This window comes from Desmodus rotundus, chromosome 4 (genome assembly GCF_022682495.2).
Source record: "Desmodus rotundus isolate HL8 chromosome 4, HLdesRot8A.1, whole genome shotgun sequence".
Classification (NCBI taxonomy): Eukaryota; Metazoa; Chordata; class Mammalia; order Chiroptera; family Phyllostomidae; genus Desmodus; species Desmodus rotundus.
In genome coordinates, this window is record NC_071390.1 from 131886658 (window position 1) to 131906930 (window position 20273).

At 41.8% G+C, this 20273-nt stretch overlaps 1 protein-coding gene across 3 annotated transcripts in view; it reads left to right on the forward strand.

Annotated features, from left to right (window-relative positions):
- FRAS1 (Fraser extracellular matrix complex subunit 1) overlaps nucleotides 1–20273 on the forward strand; it is a 423027-nt gene that overhangs the window by 173349 nt on the left and 229405 nt on the right. For all 3 annotated transcript variants that reach the window (XM_024577139.4, XM_053922841.1, XM_045184911.3), the window contains exons 8-14: nucleotides 4174–4275; nucleotides 4579–4770; nucleotides 9345–9434; nucleotides 11517–11552; nucleotides 12985–13132; nucleotides 14582–14725; nucleotides 16006–16140. In XM_024577139.4, coding sequence (XP_024432907.2) covers nucleotides 4174–4275; nucleotides 4579–4770; nucleotides 9345–9434; nucleotides 11517–11552; nucleotides 12985–13132; nucleotides 14582–14725; nucleotides 16006–16140 — 847 coding nt within the window. The remainder of the gene's footprint in view (nucleotides 1–4173; nucleotides 4276–4578; nucleotides 4771–9344; nucleotides 9435–11516; nucleotides 11553–12984; nucleotides 13133–14581; nucleotides 14726–16005; nucleotides 16141–20273) is intronic.

Genomic DNA, 20273 nt, shown 5'->3' on the forward strand with positions numbered 1-20273 from the left:
CCCTCGTGTCTGACTCTGTCAGGATTAGTACCTTAGTACCTAACCTGCTTTTTTTTCTCTACATGGAAAGCCTTTATGAAAATGTTAAACTGGAGGGGATTAGAAATACATAGGAATGTGCTGGCAAACCGCCCCCACTTTGTGAACATTGGTGAACTTACTGTTCGTACATCTTGAAGAAAAAAAGGTCTCTCATTGGTTACTCTCAATTTACACTTAGATTGGAGGCTCTGGGAATGTCTGTCTGCTTTGGTTGGATTTTATGTACTGATATCCAGAGACAATGTTGCTTGCCTTACACTGGGGTGGGCGTGGGGATCGTAAGTGAGAGTGGGGAGGGGGCAAGGAACTGGTGGTAGTGGATCCTGCAAGCTTCAAAGTACTATTGAGGCAGCCTGGATAACTACCTAGTAGGTAGTAGGAAACAAATAAAAATGAGCTCAATGAAGAGAATAAGTCAAAGAATATTCTGTTTTAGGAGTGCCCAGTGAGCTGAAAGAAGGTTACATTATTCAAAACCAAAGAACAGGTTAAAAATAAACCCAACTACTTCTCTTGCTTGTCAGCCAATCTAAGGAAGAGTAAATACAAATTGGGTTCATGTCTCTCAGAGAATCTGGAACTGAGGATTAGGGGGTGGTATACCAAATAATAGATGGATTGCATGAAATCTGAATGAAAATAACTAATTGGTAAAGGGTTTTGTATAGTCTAATACAGTTACCACGTATGTGCTAGACTGACTTCTCAAGGAAGAGCTAGCCTCTGTGTCTGTTATGGTGTTTTTGGCTGTAGGTAACAGAAACACTCCTCTGAAAGTAGCCTAAAATGGAAGCACTTATTATCTCACATAAGAAGAAGTCCAGAGGTAAGGCAGTTGCAAGATTGATCAATTTGGTCTCAGTGATCTTATCAAGGACCTAAGGTCTTTATGTCTCTCCACCCTGCCATCCTCAGCATGTGGCCTTTGCCTTCTGTCCCGTCTCCTCCAGTCCCCAAGATGTATTCCTCAGTTCCAGGCAGCTTATCCTCACACAACCATTGCTAAAGGCTGGTGGAAGAAAGGAGTGATATTTTCTTTCACGTGGAGAAGAGTCTTCCTTGACCTCTTCCTCTAGTTAACTTATCCTCAGTGCCCTCAGTTAGGATTGGGAGAATGCCATGCCTTAGCTGCAGGGGAAGCTGGGAAAATAAGTATGTGGCAGAGAGAGTTGGGTTGCTTGGCAAAGAAGAAGAAGTATAGAATGACCGTTGATTAGCCAACAAACAGGACCTTCCTATTCATCTTCTGGGTGCCTGGCATAGGGCAGACCCACAACACATCTATGGGATGATGAGAATGGAATGAAAATGAATCCAGTGTTTTCTTTGGACATTTATTTATTTTGTTCTTAGTACCTGTTGCTACCGAAATGATACAATTTCTCAAGAGTACATTCAGTGTGGCTCAATTAAAAATTATAATAAAGGGTCAAGATGGTGGCACAGGTAAACACAGCTCACCTTCTCATACAACCACATCAAAATTACAACCGACATATACAACAGCCATCACTTAGAACCATCTGAAGTCAAGTTGAATAGAAGTCTGACAACTACAGAATTAAAGAAACCACATCCATCCAGACTGGTAGGAGGGACAAAGACACAGAATGGGCTGGTCCCACATCCACGTGTGATGGGTAAAAATTCAGGAGGGATATCTCAGGATTGAGGAGTCCCAGACCCAACACCAGACCCCCCAGCCCAGGGTTCCAGTGCCAGGAAGATAAGTCCCCATAACTTCTGTCTACAACACCCAGCAGGGATTGAGTTGATAGAAGAAACTTCTGGAGTCCCAAGCAGTTCTTAAAGAACCCACACATGGAGTGAGTAATCAGACTCACTCCTTCTGAGCTCCAGCACCAGGGTAGTAGCTTGAAAGGTACCAGTGGCATACAGGGAGAAACTGAAGTATCAGGCATCAAAGCGAGAGCTGGGGGACAGCTTTTTCCCAGACAGAAAGGCGGACAGAGCCCATTGATCCTTTTCTGAACCCTCCACTGACAGATCTGGCAGGCTGGTGCCATATCTGAAACTCCATCAACCGGGCTAATACTGTTTGCCTCACCCCAGAGGTTCCCTGAGACTCCATCCTACCAAAATTATGGGCCTACACAAGCTGCTTTTCCATATAAATGATTGGTCTTGGTTCATGCTTCATGATTTCCTAAATCCTCTCAAACAAGCAACAGCCAGCCTGAGTGAGCCCTCTTGTTAAGGTGCTCTGGGCTCAGAACTAGCAGCAACCAGCCTAAATCCACAGCTTGGCTTCTCCTGTGAATCTCCAAGCCCAGCACAAGTAGCAGGCACATCAGATTGCTTTATAGCTCAGGCAGGGTGGTCCCAGGAAAAACACAGGTTGGGGCTAACCTTGGCCTGCACCACCCAGAAACCCCAGAGCCTGCATACCCAGTGGACAACTACAGACCATGTTGGAGCACCACCACTCTGCCCCCACACAGCTGATCATCCACAGATGGCAGAGATTGGTAGTCAGTGGTCACAGCCAATCCTTGCAGCTGACTGGCCTGGGTAAATCCCTCCCATTGATCTGCCAACAGCAATCAAGGCTCAACTACAGGGGGAGGTGTACTCAGCCCACAGAAAGGGTGCATCTTGAGTACCTAGCTTAAGTAATGGGAGAGGCTCTGCCAGTGGATCCTACAGGACATCTACTATATTAGGCCACACTACCAAGACTCAGAGTCAAAGCAGCTCTAACCAATACATAGAAACAAACACCAGGGAGGTTGCCTAAGTGAGGAGACAAAGCAACATGGCCCAAATGAAAGAACAGATCAAAACTCCAGAAAAAAAGAACTAGACAAAATGGAAATAAGCAATCTATCAGATGCAGAACTCAAAACAGTTGTTATAAGGATGCTCAAGGAACTTATTGAGGACCTCAACAGCATAAAAAAGATCCAGTCAGAAATGAAGGATACATTAATTAAAATAAGGAACAATTGACAGGGAAACAATAGTAGAGTGAATAAAGCCAAGAATCAAATCAATGATTTAGAACATAAGGAAGCAAAAAAAAAAAAAAAAAAAACCACAAACCCAACAAAAAAAACCAATCAGGACAATAAAAAGAAAAAGAATCCAAAAAAATTAGGATAGTGTAAGCAGCCTCTTGGACAACTGTAAGAGGTCCAACATTTACATCAAAGGGGTGCCAGAAGGAGAGGAGAAAGAGCAAGAAATTGGAAATCTATTTGAAAAAATAATGAAAGAAAACTTCCCTTATTTGGGGAAGGAAATAGACATGCTAGTCCAGGAAGCACAGAGAGAACCAAACAAGATAAATGCAAAGAGGCCCACTCCAGGACACATCATAATTAAAATGCCAAAGGTTAAAGAGAAAAAATCTTAAAGGCAGCAAGAGAAAATCAGTTAGTTACTTACAGGGGTGTTCCCATAAGACTGTCAGCTGATTTCTCAAAAGAAACTTTGTAGACTAGAAGGGATTGGCAAGAAATATTCAAAGTCATGGAAAGCAGGGACCGATAGCCAAGGTTGCTCTACCCAGCAAAACTGTCATTTAGAATCAAAGGGCAGGTAAAGAGCTTCCCAGATAAGAAAAAACTAAAGGAGTTCATCACCACCAAACCATTATTATATGAAATGTTAAAGGGACTTATGTAACAAAAAGAAGATCAAAACTATGAACAATAAAATGGCAATAAATACATATCTGTCAACAATTAAGTCTAAAAAACAAACTAAGCAAACAAGAATAATAGAGATAGAATCATCAATATGGAGAGCATTTTGATGGTTGCCAGATGGTGGGGGGTAGAATGGGTGAAGAGGTGAAGGTATTAAGATGTACAAATAGGTAGTTACAGAATAGCCATGGGGATGTAGAGCACAGTATAGGAAATGGAGTAGCCAAAGAACTTGTACACATAACCCATGGACATGAACAATGGTGGGGGGATTGCCTGAGGGAATTGAGGGATGCTGGGTGGAGGGGGGTAAAGGGGGAAAAATATGGACAACTGTAATCGTGTAATCAATAAAATATAATTTAAAAATTATAGTAAAAAAGTGTCTTATGTGCCTGTGTTTATATTTGATACATGTGGCATTTGATTTTGTACTTTCTTTTCAACCTTCCTTATTCAGCATGGTGCTCAGTGGAAAGAAAATGCCTGTACCACGTGTATATGTGACCGGGGCGAGGTCCGGTGCCACAGGGAAGCCTGCCCTCCACTAAGATGTGAAAAGGTACTTGGAGTGCATAGCTGATTTTCAAAGTTTTATTCTGGGCCACTTAAGAAATGCATTTCTTAGTCCAGTATGTCCTTTGAGGGAATCAAAAGTTTTATAATGTTCAGTATATTAGATAAAGATAGGAAAGATCTGCTTCCCGGAAGGAGGATGAGGTGGCGGGGGACTTGCTTCAGCTGCGTTAGGTGGGGGAAGCAGCAGACTACGGTGGTGTTTTCTGTCCTCCTGCCCCACTGCCTCAGATGTTTTCGCACTCTCCTGAGCACCGCCCTTCACCCGCCATTCTTTCTGTTTCCTCAGGGTCAGAGAAAGGCTCAGCGTCATGGGGAATGCTGTGAGCAATGTGTATCTCCTGCTGGAAGCTGCTCGCACGACGGGATTGTACGGTACCAGGATGAGATGTGGAAAGGCTTGGCCTGTGAGTTCTGCATATGTGACCGTGGCCAAGTGACCTGCCACACTGGAGAGTGTGCCAAAGTGGAGTGTGCCCAGGTAAGAAGCAAAGGCATTTCCACTTGCGCTGTAACAGCGCTCTCCAGTGGGATAGGTGGTCCCTTACCTGTTCCTTACCTCTTGGCTGCAGAGGGGACTGCCAGGTTGACGACTCACATTTCAAGAAGGCTTCTTAGCACAAAGATTCTGTGGTGGAATGTAAATGTCACTGTTTGTTCAGACTGGCTTGGAACAGTCCCCGTAGCTTTTAGCTCTCAGTGCATCTGGTCAGATTGGAAGCCCTGAGATAGACACATGAAAGGGAAGGACACGATATGGGACACCAGCCTATCAGTCAGTGCAGCTGGACCTCATTGCTGGTGGCCTGCCCAGCTGGCTGTGGCTGTGAAACAGAGGCCCGCAGGTGCTCCAGTGGCCTGGCTTCTGTTGCAGGCCACTGGCACCATTTAGGCAGAAAGCAGAGCCAGCCCCCAGGGGCTACTCCTGTGGATCAGGAAAGATAATAAAATGTGTTAGTTTTGTTTTGTTTTGTTTTCTTTTCTTTTTAAATTCGGGGGGAACTTCATAAGTAATTAACTCTGTTCACCTCGGCTGCTGTCTACTGAATTTCTAGAAGCATCTCACCATGTGGCCTGTGTTTGGACTATAGTATATTGTAGGTTTACTGCTTTTATTTTTTTCCTTTTTGAACTCAATTGTTACCCACTGCTTTTAAAGTTGTCTTTTTCTCCCTCCCCCACTCCACGCTCCCATCCGCGCCACCAATTTCCCTCAGGGTTGTGAGCTTGAGTAGCTGAGGGAAACCCGGGAGATCTGAGGTACTGCGTGTCTGTGAAGCCATTTGTCTTTCTAGTTCTTCCCCACGTCGCAGCTCCTCTTGACACTGAGCCTAAGGAGGAACAACCTTTCAAACAAGGCTGTCAGTGACAGCGTTATTTTTCATTTTGCCTCCTACTTCTAAGTCCTGGCAAAGCTGAGACATGTTTAAGTAAGAAGGGTTTTGCTTCTTGCAGATTTATTTCCCCCCACATGCCTTTTCATTTCTTGTCTTTGCTTATTATGTCAGGGGAGTCAGAATGGTTGGATGAAGATGAGAAAAACCCTAATCAGGGCCCTTTTCTTTTCTCCCTCTCTTTCAGGCTAAGGCTGGGCTTCCTGGCCTCGGCCGTCTGCCCAGAGAATGCTGGGTTATTTTCCAATGTTTTAATTTGTTTCAGATTTTTGGGTTTATGGAAAATGTGGAAGAGATGATCCTGGTAGGGTGGGTCCTTCAGCCACCTATTTTGTGAGGTCTGAATGAAGAGTCACACTCACAAAAATCCTTTGACCTACAGTCCTCAGTGTCAGTGAATTTCCAAGTGCTTTCCTGTCCTCTGTGACACCTACCTGTGGCAGCATAAGCCAGGTCTTCTCTGCCCTTAGGGAAAATGGGGAGCAACTGCTGATGTAATTGGAGAGGGCCTTGGTACTCCACAAGCCACCCCATACAGATACTACCATACAGATACTACTCCTTCTAGTTCCATCTCCTACCCTCACCTCATCTGCTTTATGAATTGAGGAGTTCTAATGCCTTTAGCTTATCTCTTCATATCTTCAATCAAATAAATTGCTTTCTTCCGGATTACCACCATTTTCCTATATTTTGTTTAAGGAGCTGGGTTCTAAACTGGAAACACTGTCAGAAGTGAAATTTTAACCAAACTTGAATCTTACAAAGAATATCCCTTAGTCTTATTTCCATGTCATACTTCTGTACATAATGACGTTGGTTGGCATCCTGGGAAAAGCCTGGGCTTAACTTCCCAACCTCTGTTTGCTTGGAGATACAAAGAGGAATAAGACACATTCTGATCTACAAATTCCCAACTCTGGGGGAAGTTAGACATGTAAATAGGAATCATGATGTATGGTGGCACCAGCAATTCCGAAGTATGAATTAAATGCACCACAGCACCTGAAGAAAATGACTATGCCTGCCAAAGGCAGCAGTGAAAATATGCTACTGGTATTTTTGTTCAGTTCTACCCCACTTGCTGCTTTTTCTAAAATACCAAGGTCATTAGATTTCTAATCTTGGATACCAAGGATGGATTAAATCTAGGTGTTTGCACATCTGCAAAGGTGCATAAAAGTAAACACCTAGATGAGGAGGTGAATCATGCAGCTTCACAACTGTAATAATTATCACACTGGTTATCGACAGCATTCTGGTGGCATTAAAATCAGCACACAATTTTTCTTTAAAAAGGAGAAAATGGTATGACCCTTGTCTTTGATATATCAATCAAACTCCCTAGACATTAGAACATAAATAAATCAATAGTAGAATAGCACACTGTGATGATTTTCATTTTCTATATTTTGTGTTATCTTTGAAGATAAATTCAGATGAAGAACTCAAATTACCTATTACCTTTTTTTTTCTTAAAGATCTAGCATTCAAACAAGGTAGGGCAAAAGGAGATTTACAGTTGTGAGTACCCAAAAGGGAGTTTATTCTTGTATTATTATTTATTACTTATTGTGTTTTTTATATGAACATCTGTAAACATACTATCTCCCCACCCTCCATATGAGGCATAAAATCGTGGGGGCATTGACTGAAGCTCGTAGCAAAATGCATGGATGGAAGCAGGCAGGCATGCCTCGGATGCGAGGTGCCTTCACCTTACCCAGGCAGAGTGTTTCCTTTTCCAGTGGGCAGCTTTGTGGGCTCACAGACTTTTGGCTGGTGGATGGATATAAGTGTGATTCAGTGGGGAGGGGTTAGCAGATTCCATCTGGCCTATGCAGCAGAATCCTCTCAAAAAGAGAAGAATTAGTTTTGTTTCACAAAGCCATTTTTCTCAAAGCCAAAGTCAAAAGCTAATTGGAGCAAGCGCCCCACCACAGTGCACTGACAGTTTGGAGCATCCAGGCTTCTTCTATAAATAACAAATCTGTTTAGAACCTCCCATCTCACCAAAACCGAATCTTTGCTCCCCAGAAGCAGGGCTTGCTGTTATTTATAGGAGCATTTGAAAACTCAGAACAGCTATTTTCTTTGCTTTATTGGGGTGATGACGCAGGCTCCGTTTTCAGTTTTGTCTCCATCTTTTGTAGCGGGCACTCCAGAATCTCATGCACTTTGTCTTTAGTAGAAGTACACATACGCTGTCTCGTTTCAAAACATTGTGTTAAGCAACCTGGATTACATGCCTGTAAACCCCTGCACATGCTTCGATAGTGCATTTCACTGTGTTTCTGGGTTATTCCTTCACTGCTAGCTCATTTGTCACGTTTCTGCAAAACAATTTATATGTAAATACGTCTGCTTTCTCTAGCACCCAGTGCTCACCACTGGCCTCTGATTGGCATTAGATTTTGATGGAAAGCAATCTGTAGAACTCCCTTCTTTTTGAAATAACTTTTTAGACACTACAAAACGTCATAATCGTTCATGTATTTTTGTGTTTCTGTTAGCAGTTTATGTTTTCTTTCATTAAAATAATACATTTTTATTTTAGGAAATTGAAGACAAGAAAAAGTATAGGGACTTTAAAATCCATTTGTAATGCTACAATTCAAAGCAATCAATGCTATTTTTTATGTTTTTCTTTCATGCACAGTGTTTTAAACATAAAATATCATTGTGATTGTTCTGTTTATTCTACTTTCCACTATTTAATTTTTATCTAACATGGTCTCTGCACTTTAAATGTAATGTAGATCCCAAAGCAATGTCTTCACTTAAAGATACATCACTATTCTTTAGCAAATAGATATATCTTACATAGTGGAAAGTGCTTTAAAGAATATTCTTTAGTTCATAGATATTAGATGTTAATATGTGTATACAAAAGATTATAAACAGAGATTGTATTTTTGACAGGAATTCGCTGGGAAGTAAGACTGCAGTGAAGTAATACTTTCTAAGTTACAAAATTCAGAGTTATTTAATTTTATAGTAAGCATTTATTATTTTGTAATGAAAAATAAAAAATTTGAAATTGTTGATGTTGGGATGTTACATCGACAAGGCTTTAAAAGTTAAACTGCCGTGGCATTTCTCTCCTCTAATAATTTTCTGTGTGGTGCTTGTTAGATAACAGTTTCAGAACATGGAGCAGCCGTAGTGTTCTGCTGTTTAACTTAGGCTGGAGACCGCATCTGTGCATGAAGGGATGTGACTGATTTTGTATTCAAGGAAAGTGTTGGTTTGATTTGAGTGTTATAAATGAAACCAAGTCGCAAGCTCTAACCTTGTATATATAAGAGAACCTGATCCTTTCTTGAAACTCATAACTTTCCAAGGCTGTAACATTAACTTTGACCATTCTTGTTATTCACGTGAGCTCCTGGTCATGGTGGGAAATTATGGAAGAAGCTGTATACAAATCTCACCAGAACTGGAAGGAAAAAGCATTTGGGGGGTGCTTGGTGACTGTATTGTCTAGACTTTCCATAGGAAGACAGCACAGGGGGAGATGGATGGAGTAAGTTGGGGGCCAGGGTAAAGGAGAGTGCTCAGAGCTTTCCATTGCAGTCAGGGAATCCAGCTGCCTCAAAATTTAGCGCTGCTACCTGGGATGCTAATTGGATATGTCTCTCTGCAACCCTTATATCTACAGGGTGAAGAATTAATTCACTTAGATGGAAAATGCTGTTCTGAATGCATTTCGAGGAATGGCTATTGTGTTTATGAAGGAAATGCAGAATTTGTGAGTATTGAACTAATAGTTGAAGGCTATTAAGAATAATTCAAAATCAATTTAATAAGGGTTATTACCTTCTCATTCCTTTAACCTATTTATTTGTTCAACAAATGTGATTGTAGACCTACTATGTGACAAGTATTGGGGATACAGACACGGACACAGCAGACAGAGTGCATACTCTTGTGGAGCGTACACTTTAGTGTGGGGACACAGACGACAAAGTAATTCCTAGACAATAAAGCAGATTAATGGGGCTAGAGGGGGCCTGGGGTGGAGGGAGATGCTCTTTTACATAAAGTGATCGGGAAAGTCCTCTCATGCAGAGCAATTTCAGCCAAATTTCTCAGCAAGTGAAAAAAGCCTGAAGCAGAAGTGTGCCTGGCATATTCAAGGAACAGCAAGAAAGTGAGTATGGCTGAAGCCAAGTGACTGAGGGGAAAGGAGTTGGAGATGGGGCTCAGCAGTAGCCTGGACACAGTGATAAAGATGTGCTTTACCCCGATGCAGGTGGCAGCTGCTGGGGACTTCTGAGTATCTGTCCTCAAATGCTGTGATCTGGCAAACTTGAGAACGGGTCATTTTGGCTGCTGCTTGGGCAAGTGACGGAGGGGTTGAGACTGGAAACAGGTGGTCCAGTTTGAAGGTTTTGCCCTAGTCCAGAGAAAGGCTGATGGTGGCTTAATCTAGGGAGAGAGTAGTGAAAAACCATCAGGCTCTAGATTTATTTTGCAGAGAGGAGTAAAAGAGTTTTCATGGAATGGAGTGTTGTGAAACTATTTGCTAAGGTTTTATTTCTCCCTATATCTGTACTTTTTTATTATATATCCAAAGGAAAAAATATTTCCCTTAATCTGTTCAAATTATCTCTATTTATCTAGCCCATATTTTCCACATAGGGTCTTAGAATGCTTAATAAATTCACTGTGTTCTTAAAAATATGCCAGTTGATCATACATACAACCATTTCATTGACCAATCAGAATAGGATTGTAAGAATTTAGATTAGGTACTTTGATTTGTGAACTGATTCCTACACACTTTTTCTTCGTGATTCGGGTAGCTTGCATCTGCCAGCCTGCCAGTGTCCTGTATGTGCTGAAGAGGCATAACTGTGTAGGGTTAGTGTGCAGGCTCCAGGTCGAAATCCCTATTTTGCCACATACTGTGATCTCAGACAAGTTACTTAATCCTCAGCTGTAAAGTAGGGATAAAAATGGTACTTACCTCATGGGCCTATTGAGATGATAAAGCACTTCAGAATAGGATACACACAGAAAAAGCTTTAAAATGATGTCATTATTGTTATTATACTGTTGGCATTATTTGATTAATAGTGGTATTTCATAGTTCAGTCATTCTTGTTTCTTAAGAATTTAAGAGGTTAAAACTTCCCCATACATGTTGAATCTGTATTTTCTCAGTCATAGTATTAATTTTCCTGTTGATTTTCGGAGGTAAATTAAGCCCAGTGGAATTGAAGTAAAGCAAAGTGTTTCAAATAAGTACAAATCCCCATAATGCTGTATCTAGTACCAGACAAGGTTCAAGAATTCACCTTTACAAGCTTCGATCTCTTGACTGTGAAGTCCTTCACATCGAGGGAAAATGAAGCCAGGTAGTCAAGCACAAAGTGAGAATTTAAAATTTTTTCTGGGGCCCTGGTGTGGCTCAGTGGATTGAGCTCCTGACTGAGAAGCAAAGGGTCGCTGATTCCATTCCCAGTCAGGGCACATACCTGGGTTGCAGGCCAGGTCCCCAGTAGAGGGCACAAGAGAGGCAACCATGTTTCTCTCCCTCTCTTTTTTCCTCCCTTCCCCTCTCTCTAAAAATAAATAAATAAAATCTTAAAAAAATATATAAAAATAAAACTAAATAAAATAAAAACATTTCTGGGCATGTTGACCTCACCTCATATTGGTATGCTTCTCTTGTTTTCTATATAGATAGATTTTATTCCTATTCATAACTGATCAATGATGTTGCCTGTCACTTGGTGAAAAATGGATAGTTTCAAATGAAAAAATAAATAGATCAGCCTAATGGTGTTTTTAGTGGTATAATAAATACATTTCTCTTTGTTCGTAGATGTCCTCAAATGTGAGTACGGTTAAACGTATTCCAGTAAGTATAGATTTTTAACTTTATATAGATATTTCTAAAATTACTTTAAGCAATGATCTGCATACACTGTTCTGGGGAAACTTCCTGCCTTAGTGTTTTTAACAGCCATGTTTGATGGCTATGGCCTGGGATTAAGAATCTTAACGACAGCTAAGACTTTGAATCATTGAACTTTTCCCCATTTCTTTAGGGTTTTTTTTTTCACAATTAGTAATTAATACTTTTCCAGCTACAAGCCCCATACATTGTATTTTCTGTTCTTGTGATGATTTTCTCTTGATTTTTTCTGGCCTAAAAGGCTCAGTTTAGCCATTAGTGCAGTTTCGTGGACCACAGAGCGTTAAAGAGAGAGCTTCTGGGGTCTTGAGCGTGTTCACTCCCCAGGAAACACCAAGTGTTCATTCTGTCTACATTTTTTGCAGGGCAGTGTCATATGGTTTCTTTTTAAGGGAGAATGTAAGCGTGTTTGCTCGCTTGGGTAGCCTTACCATGTGGGAGGCTACAGAAGCTGCTCTGCCTTCACCCGGACGAAAAGCGCTTCTGCTCTCTCAAGATAATGTTTCTCGTTGTTGCTAAATACTGTCACATTGTTTGGAATTTGAACAGCAGTTGGCTTAATAAATATTTTATCAAGTCTTTATTTTAAAATACGCTCTTCTATTTTTGCCTGTGTTTACCTCTTTCATCACTATGTTTTTCATCATAAAAACATTCTGGAGGGAGCATTTGTCTCTTTCCTATATCCAGGGCGAGTGGGCTAGCAAGAATAAATAAATAAACAAAAACCAAACAAATAAATTGCTCTTTTTAATTCACATTGGATTCTCTATCAAAGTACTGATGTTTATTATCATAATTTCTTGGCTGAAAATAATATTTTAGTGTGAGGCAGCTCATGGCACATGTATAGCGCACTAAAAAGGCACCTGCAAAAACGTTCATTTTAAGAATACAATGACCCTACTGTTACTTGTAGAGTAGTAGCCATAAGGAAATTAGGGCTTTACGCAGCTTCCCACTGTGATTATAAAGATTGTATTTAATGTACCTGCTAATCACTAGGTACAGAGTAAACCCCTCTGGTGGTTTGTGTGTGTGTGTTGAGACAGGCTGAGAAATAAGTGTTCCGTGCTTCTTGCTTATTCTGATAGTCCCACTTTGCTTTCACAACTTATCTTTCTGCCTGGGTTCTACATTTAAATAAACCAATTAAACCAGATTAACCAATTAAACCAAAACAAAGGAGGAGAAATACTATCATTTTGAAGTTAAGACACCTCTACTACTGTCCTATTTCAGAGTTAGGTTTGACCTGGTACTGATTGGGAGCCTTCCCCTTGTCCCCTGTGGAAATGATAGATTCTCCATCAGCAAACTGCCTTCTGAATTTCTGCACTCCAATAACAGTGTCATTCTTTCCTGTCTCACGTAGGAGGGGGAGAAGTGGGAGGATGGCCTCTGCAGGGTGTGTGAGTGCCAGGGCGCTCAGGTAACTTGCTACGAGCCCTCTTGTCCACCATGTCCAGTGGCCACTCTAGCCCGGGTGGTGAAGGGACAGTGCTGCCCAGAATGCACGTCAGGTGGGTCCGTGTCTAATTTATTTGGACTGAGATTTGTTGCTGTCGGTACATTTAGAGAGATGCTCTTCCCCCCACCTCTTGTTTTCTTTTTTCAAGCCACCCACTGGGGTTGTTGGTTTGTCTGTTTCTTCCTTCCTAATTTTTCTAACAAATGATGTTAATTAATCTTTGTCCAGGTATTTGCCAAATTCCACTGATTATGATTATATGATCTTTGGGCAAGTCATTGACCCTCTCTAAATCTTAATTTTCTTGTTAAAATGTACCTTCCCTACCTCATGAAATTATTGTGCAGAATCAAATAACATAATTTTTGAAAACTTGTAAAGGCAATTGTATGCATTAGGACTGTTTCATTTTTGAAGATATAAGAACAATTGCTGAAGGTTTGTTATGAATGTCCATTTTTTTTAAGATGGGCTGTTTAAGCAGATGGTTCCTTTTGGAGTTCTCAAAAGAGTGTTTGAAGTTTAATGACTCATTAATTTCTTCTAAAAATTTTTATCTACTTGTTCTGCAACTCTGCTTTCAAATCACCTGGGATTGAATTAGTTCCAGTTAAAAATTGTTGGCAAGCACTGGAGTTTCTCTGGCTGAGCAATAATTTGCCTGTGAGCTTAGTCTCTTAGAGAAGTGGCATTTTCTTCCATTCACATTTCATAATTAATTGTTTTCACCCATGGGTTGCAATTTTTCATATTGGCAGTTAGTGCTCTTGTAGCACTCAACTTATTTTGGCCAATCACAGTGTTCCTGGGAAGAGTTTATTTTGGGAAAAGCAAAGCAACTCTGTGGTTTAATTACATTGCCTTTACTGAAGTGGTTCTCTGGGCCTTCCAAAACAAATATTTAGCACATTATAACATACCACACCTTGAAAATCAGGTCCTTGACAACTTCTAAACCTGAAAGCAGCTCTTTGCTGACAATTACCGTTAAATTCAGTGATAATCCCAATTACTGGGAATGAGATTTAAAATTTTGGAGAAAGAGAAAACCGGCTGTATTTTTTTTAATAAAAAATAACGATTTTTAAAATTGTAGGTTTTACATCTTAACTTTCATGTACATCAAAGCTTAAGAACATCTGAAAAGTCATAAATTATTGAACCTGTTTAAATCGTATACAATGGGGCTAGTCATTCCTGTCTTAAGAGGCATTGCAGCAGGGACAAGTATTAGTAGGGCTGGTTCGATGATGTTTATAGCATCTTCAATTTGAGGGGCTACAGGAAGCAGTATTTCACATTAGGAGAGATTCTTGGAAATCTTGCATTGAAATCATTTTTGTTTCTATTTGGCATCCTTTTTCATACCTAAGTTCCAGAGTTTTCTGCCCTTCATATTCTGTACAGCTCCATATATGCCAGAAACACTTTTTTTGGAAGGATGTAAGAGAAGTAAATCACAAGGTCTTTATTGCATTTTCTTCTTTGTCTTTGATTGTAGTTCATTGCCACCCAGACTGTTTGACCTGCTCACAATCTCCAGACCACTGTGACCTCTGCCAAGACCCCACAAAGTTGCTGCGGAACGGACGGTGTGTGCACAGCTGTGGCCCAGGGTTCTACCAGGCTGGCGCTCTCTGTGTAGGTATGGCTCCAGGCAGATAGTCCGGAGCGGACTGAGGCCGACTGTCGTCAAGGAGGGGGTCGTGAATGCAGGAAACGCACACTTCCAAAAACCATTCATAGGTAGTAAAGCCATCCATGGGCTATGAGGCATCTCTACCTGCAGATCTCTTTCTTCTCATACTTTACAGGTGTTGCTCTGCTTACTGGGGGATAGCTGCTGGGAGGCCAGATGCTTGTGACGTAGTCATGGCTGGCTTTTTCAGTTTTGAAGACTTTCCAGGATGGTGATATCAGGATACCTGATGTCATTTATTAAAATACGTAGCAAATCCAAAATAGAACTTTAGAAATGCCATGGGCCTTACTAGAACTTTCTCATTTTGCAGTTGCGGAACATGTGGGACGGAGAATTAACTGGCTTTCTCATCATCCCATAGGTGACTGGTAATAGAGGTTATCTCTCCCGGGTTCCTACCAGAGGATCCAGGATGGGTTCATGTATACTTTAGAATTCTTCCTCATGTGAAAAGGAGAACTTACCTGGGAAAATTTGGCATAGTTGAGGCCAAACGTAGTTACTTTTTTCCTAGCTCTGACTCATAGGTTTCACTGTGAATTTAAGAGTGTGTGGGCTTACACCCTGGCTGTGAATATGCAACCTCTCTGTGCCCCAGTATTCTTACCTGTAAAGTCAGGTGACTGGTACCTTCCTCAAAGTAGGTCAATGCCTGTAAAGTATCTAGCATAGAATCTAGGGTAGATAGTCAGGGCTGAGAGAAGGTTAACTGCTTTTATTATCTTTACAATTATTCACTTAGAATACTTTCTCTCCTGATTCATAAACTTCAGACTGTTTGAAAGTTATTTCTATCTGTAACATAGGTTGTGGAGAAAAAGAGGCAAGGGATATTTTTGTGAAATGGTTGAGTGAGAAAGATATTGGGGGCTAATGGGTAAGAAGGAAAGAACACAGGCCCCTGAACCAAAATCTTCATGTGACCTTGGGCAAGCTACTTAACCTCTGTGAGTTTGTTCCTCATCTGTAAAATTGGCATTAGTAATATCTACCCCATAGGGTTGTCATGAAGATGAAATGTATTCATATATGTAAAGCACTTTGTACAGTGCCTGGCATGAAATATATGCTGTAGAGATGAAAGCTAAGTTATTTTCTTGCTTTTCTTGTTCTCTGTGACCCCAGAGCCTCAGAGTTGGACTGTGTAGGAATCAGCTCTGGGCTGGTGTCTTGGAGCTAATCAGAGCTTCCCTTTTCTTTCTCCCCACCTCGTCCGGAGCCAGCCTGCCAGCCACAGTGCGCCGCGTGTGCCCACGGTCTGGAGTGCTCGTCCTGCCGGCCTCCGCTGCTGATGCGGCACGGGCAGTGTGTGTCTGCCTGTGGGGACGGCTTCTACCAAGATCACCATTCCTGTGCAGGTAATCACTGGCCAGGCCAACAGCTGGTTGGGCCTCTGAGAAAGAAAGCCACTCCCTATTCCCAAGCCATCTGGGGTCACCAGGTGCTGCAAGCAGCTTTTCAAGTAAGAGAAGATATTCTGAATGAGAATCCTGATGGGATAAGAACAGCTGACGGGAGAGATGGCACATGTTGTTTTTATAACCTTGTTAGTCTTTAACGATGTGCATATGTGATGCAGTTTCCGTAAGTCCTCCTGTACACGTCTTGGGCACGGCGACAGCACTTATCTAACCCCATGATTTTGGTTCAGGATTGTCATTATATAGTTAGACTTTTTATAGTATAAATACACAGGGCTTGAATGAAAATAAAGGGGAAATACATCTACATATTTTCTTTTTTAAAATTTTTATTTAGATTTTTATTTAATTTTAGAGAGAGAAGAAGGGAAGGAGAAAGAGAGAGAGAGAGAGAGAGAGAAACATCAGTGTGTGGTTGCCTCTCATGAGTTTCCTACTGGGGACCTGGCCCACAACCCAGGCACGTGCCCTGACTGGGAATTGAACTGGCAACCCTTTGGTTTGCAGGCCCGCACTCAGTTCACTGAGGTATACCAGCCAGGGCACATTCATATATTTTCTAAACCTTATTTCTACCTAAAGAGAGATGGAGAAACAGAAATAAGAGAGTGATATCATAATAACAAATGTGGACATAAAAAGTAGGCATTTACGTTTGCTCTTACTTTACTATCTATATATTTTATTAGCTTATATGTCTACTTTTATTTTAAATTAAGATCTAGTTGGTATTCTAATATGTCATAGACTCTGGAGGTGGAAATTTTCTTTATATAATTTCATTTGTTGTTTATACTTGATCTTTTCAATAGTGATTATAATTGTGGGTATAAGTAAAAAGAGTAAGTATATGAAGACAGTTTTAAGTGCAGAAATGGGAGAAGGTGTAATGGTGCAAGCAAAGACAGGACAGAGTCCAGTAAGTTCATCTTCTGGAGGAGACAGGGAATCAGACGTGTCCAGAAGTTGAGGCGGGGGCTGGTAAATCTGAAAAGGCAGGCAGGCCAGTGAGGGCTTCTTGGATGTCATCCCAAGTGTCGTGGTGGTCGTGCTCTGTAGACGAGGAGGAGATGGGCAGGTCCGTGATGAGAATCGGAAGGTGGACCAGCCTGAGGGTCAGCTGTTATGTTTCTCTCTTTCATGCCCTTGGTAGATTTTCAGGAAAATCATTTGAAGGGAAAATATTAAGAGAAAAGTGCACAGTACTCTTCAGATGTGCAGGCTGAATAAGCCCCAAGGCCATATGAAGGCCCCACATGGAGGAGGCTTCTGGCCCCTCATTCCTGGTCGTGGTCAGAAGCACCGTCTGCGGGACTGTGGGCACCGTCTTGAAGGGAAACGCTGGTACTGTCTATGCATACGGATGTGAGGATCACGGGGACAGTACATTATGAAGGACCAGTGTTTCAATAGGAGTGTCAGCCGTGAAAGAGAAAAGAACCCTTAATGTTTATTACTTATACTGTTCTATTTACCTGTTATTTTAGAACAGGTTCAGAATGGGCACATATGAACAGCTTCGTAAGTGTCTAATGGTTGGGCAATTTAGGTAAACTGCTGAAACTTCAATTTGATGAAATTATTGAATGTATTCTTTACTTCTTTCTTCTATGCCATCAAAGAGACCTCCTACTAGCACTCCTGTGACATATTTGCTTTTAAAAGGGAATTAATTTCCTTTAGATGTTATTCCTCACTCCATGCCACCTCCACCCCCTGCCACATGTCCTTCATACATACTTACTTTTTTCTTTCCTGTTTCTTTTGGGGGGAGCACTTTCCAATCTCCTATGCCCAGTGTTTTAATTGGTGATGTTAATGCTGTTTTAGGGCACTTTAGAATGGGTAATGTTTCATTTGATTATTGGTTTACATAGCTGACTGCTTCCACCTTCCGTTCACACACCCCTACTCAAATGCCTCTAGCAGAGAGTTGCTGGGAAAATTTCTTCACACTCCTTCCAGGGAATTAAACCAATTTGCTTTAGTTCAGCCTGGTTGCATTTTTATGCATAGAATGAGGAACAAGGAGAGAGCAAGAGGAGAAAGACAGAAAAGCAGAGAGGGAGAGTGGTCTTAAAAATTAAAGCTAAACTTGTAATCAATTTCTATATACTGTTCAATGCTGAGACAACTACCCAAATAATGTTTCTTTTTTAAATTGAATTTCTTGGGGTGGCATTCTTTTGCAAAACCATGCAGGTTTCAAGTGTACACATCAATAAAACATCATCCGCATACAGCATCGTGCTCCCACAGCCCAAGCAAAGTCTCTTTCCATCCCCATTTCCCCGCTTCTCTGCCTCCACCCCCCTTACCTCTGGCTACCACCATGCCGTTGTGTGTATGTGCTACATATGCGTGTTTTTTTCTTAATAACTTCTCATTAATGGAATTTTTTGCAATATTTCTGCTTGTGTCATTTTTGGTGGCTTTTCACCATGGACCTTGGAAGTCAACCAGTGCTCTTCCAGTATGTGTTAAACTTTTCAAAAAGAAGCCTGCCATTCTGTGGTATCCACGGATTTTTTTCTGGATTCATTCCTCTTGGCAGGGTCATTTGTGTTATGACTGGCATGAGTCTCCACTTTATTGACCCATCGAAACCACAAGGAAGTGAACGCTGTGCTCAGGAAACTAATGATCTGAAATTACCTGATTAATATTCAGGCTCACTGTGTCGGACGCAGGCAGAGTGAAAAACGTGGCAGGGGCGCGTTAACAGGGCTCTTCAACACAAGAGTTCAAGCAGGAGAGGAGGGGAAGAAGACAGGCGTCCTGCTGGAGAGTCACATCCGTAGGGGCCCTTATCATTTTCTCTTCCCTCGATCTTGTGGCTCACACACACACACACACACACACACACACACTGTATGCATATAGACCTGGACATAGGTGTGCATGTATTAATATTGTTATATTCTTGTGATTGACTAAACTGAATAATGTTGTACATATAGACCACATTATGCACCCCACACCAATCCTTGCTTCACTTCCCCTGCCTCCTCCAACCTTGGACTCTGATGCTTTATCACTTTAACACTCAGCACCACCCAGTTTTTTTCACCAATCTCAATCAGAGACAGGGAGCATGTAAGCTGCCTCTTTCCCATAGCTGGTAGGGCCAAGTTGTAATCACCCTCCTAGTACCCAAATCTCACATTTTAGGCCTGGCACGCAGGCTTCTGCCTTAACCTCTTGGCTTCCTTGGCTGCCAGCTGGGATCTGGTCCAAGAACTCTGTTGACCGCTCTCTCCCACCCTTCTTGACACCATGGACATCTGGTCCTAGGACTGGGCCTCTACTTTGCTTCCTGCCACCTTGTCCTCTTCTGACCCATATTCAGGAGCTAATAGCCCATCTCATAATCACTCCAGCCTGCTGGTCAGGCTTGATGCATGTATGGCTGCTCCTTGCCCCTTCCCTGACCTCTCACCGCACCACATAACCTTGCACCCTTCTTGCATGGCTCCTGGGTACCACTTTTCCTGAGTGCATTGTATTGTCTCTCTCACAGTGGTGGTCCTATTGCCTCTTCTTAGAAATCCAGGTATTAAATCTAAATCTGGATCCGGATGGAGCTCACCATGTCCTCAGGACCATCTTGCTTGCTTGTCTTTCTCTTCTGTTCAACCAACCTCTGTTCCACGCTGACGGGACCATTGAATTGTGCACACAACAAAGCCTAGATATAAGAGCCCATAGGAAGAAAATAAAAACCAAACTAACATACACCGTGTGAGAGTAGTTTAAAATGAGTAGCTCAGAAGACTGTAGACTTAGAGTAGAGAAAGAGTAGAATTTAACCCATTTTTATTTGTGTATCAGTGTTTGCTCTGACTACTTAAAACTTCCACTATTCACAAAGGCCTAAGGATGGAGCTGTGTGTACCCCATGGCAGGTGCTGCCCTAGTTCTGCAGACCCCAAGATGGGAGGGAGGGAGTGCAACTCGGTGCTGAAGACCACAGGCTCTGGAGCCCACCCGCCTGCGTTCCAGTCTTGGCTCTGTCGCTTGCAAACTGCACATTCTTTAATTCTGTGCTTCATTTGCCTTATGGGTAAAGC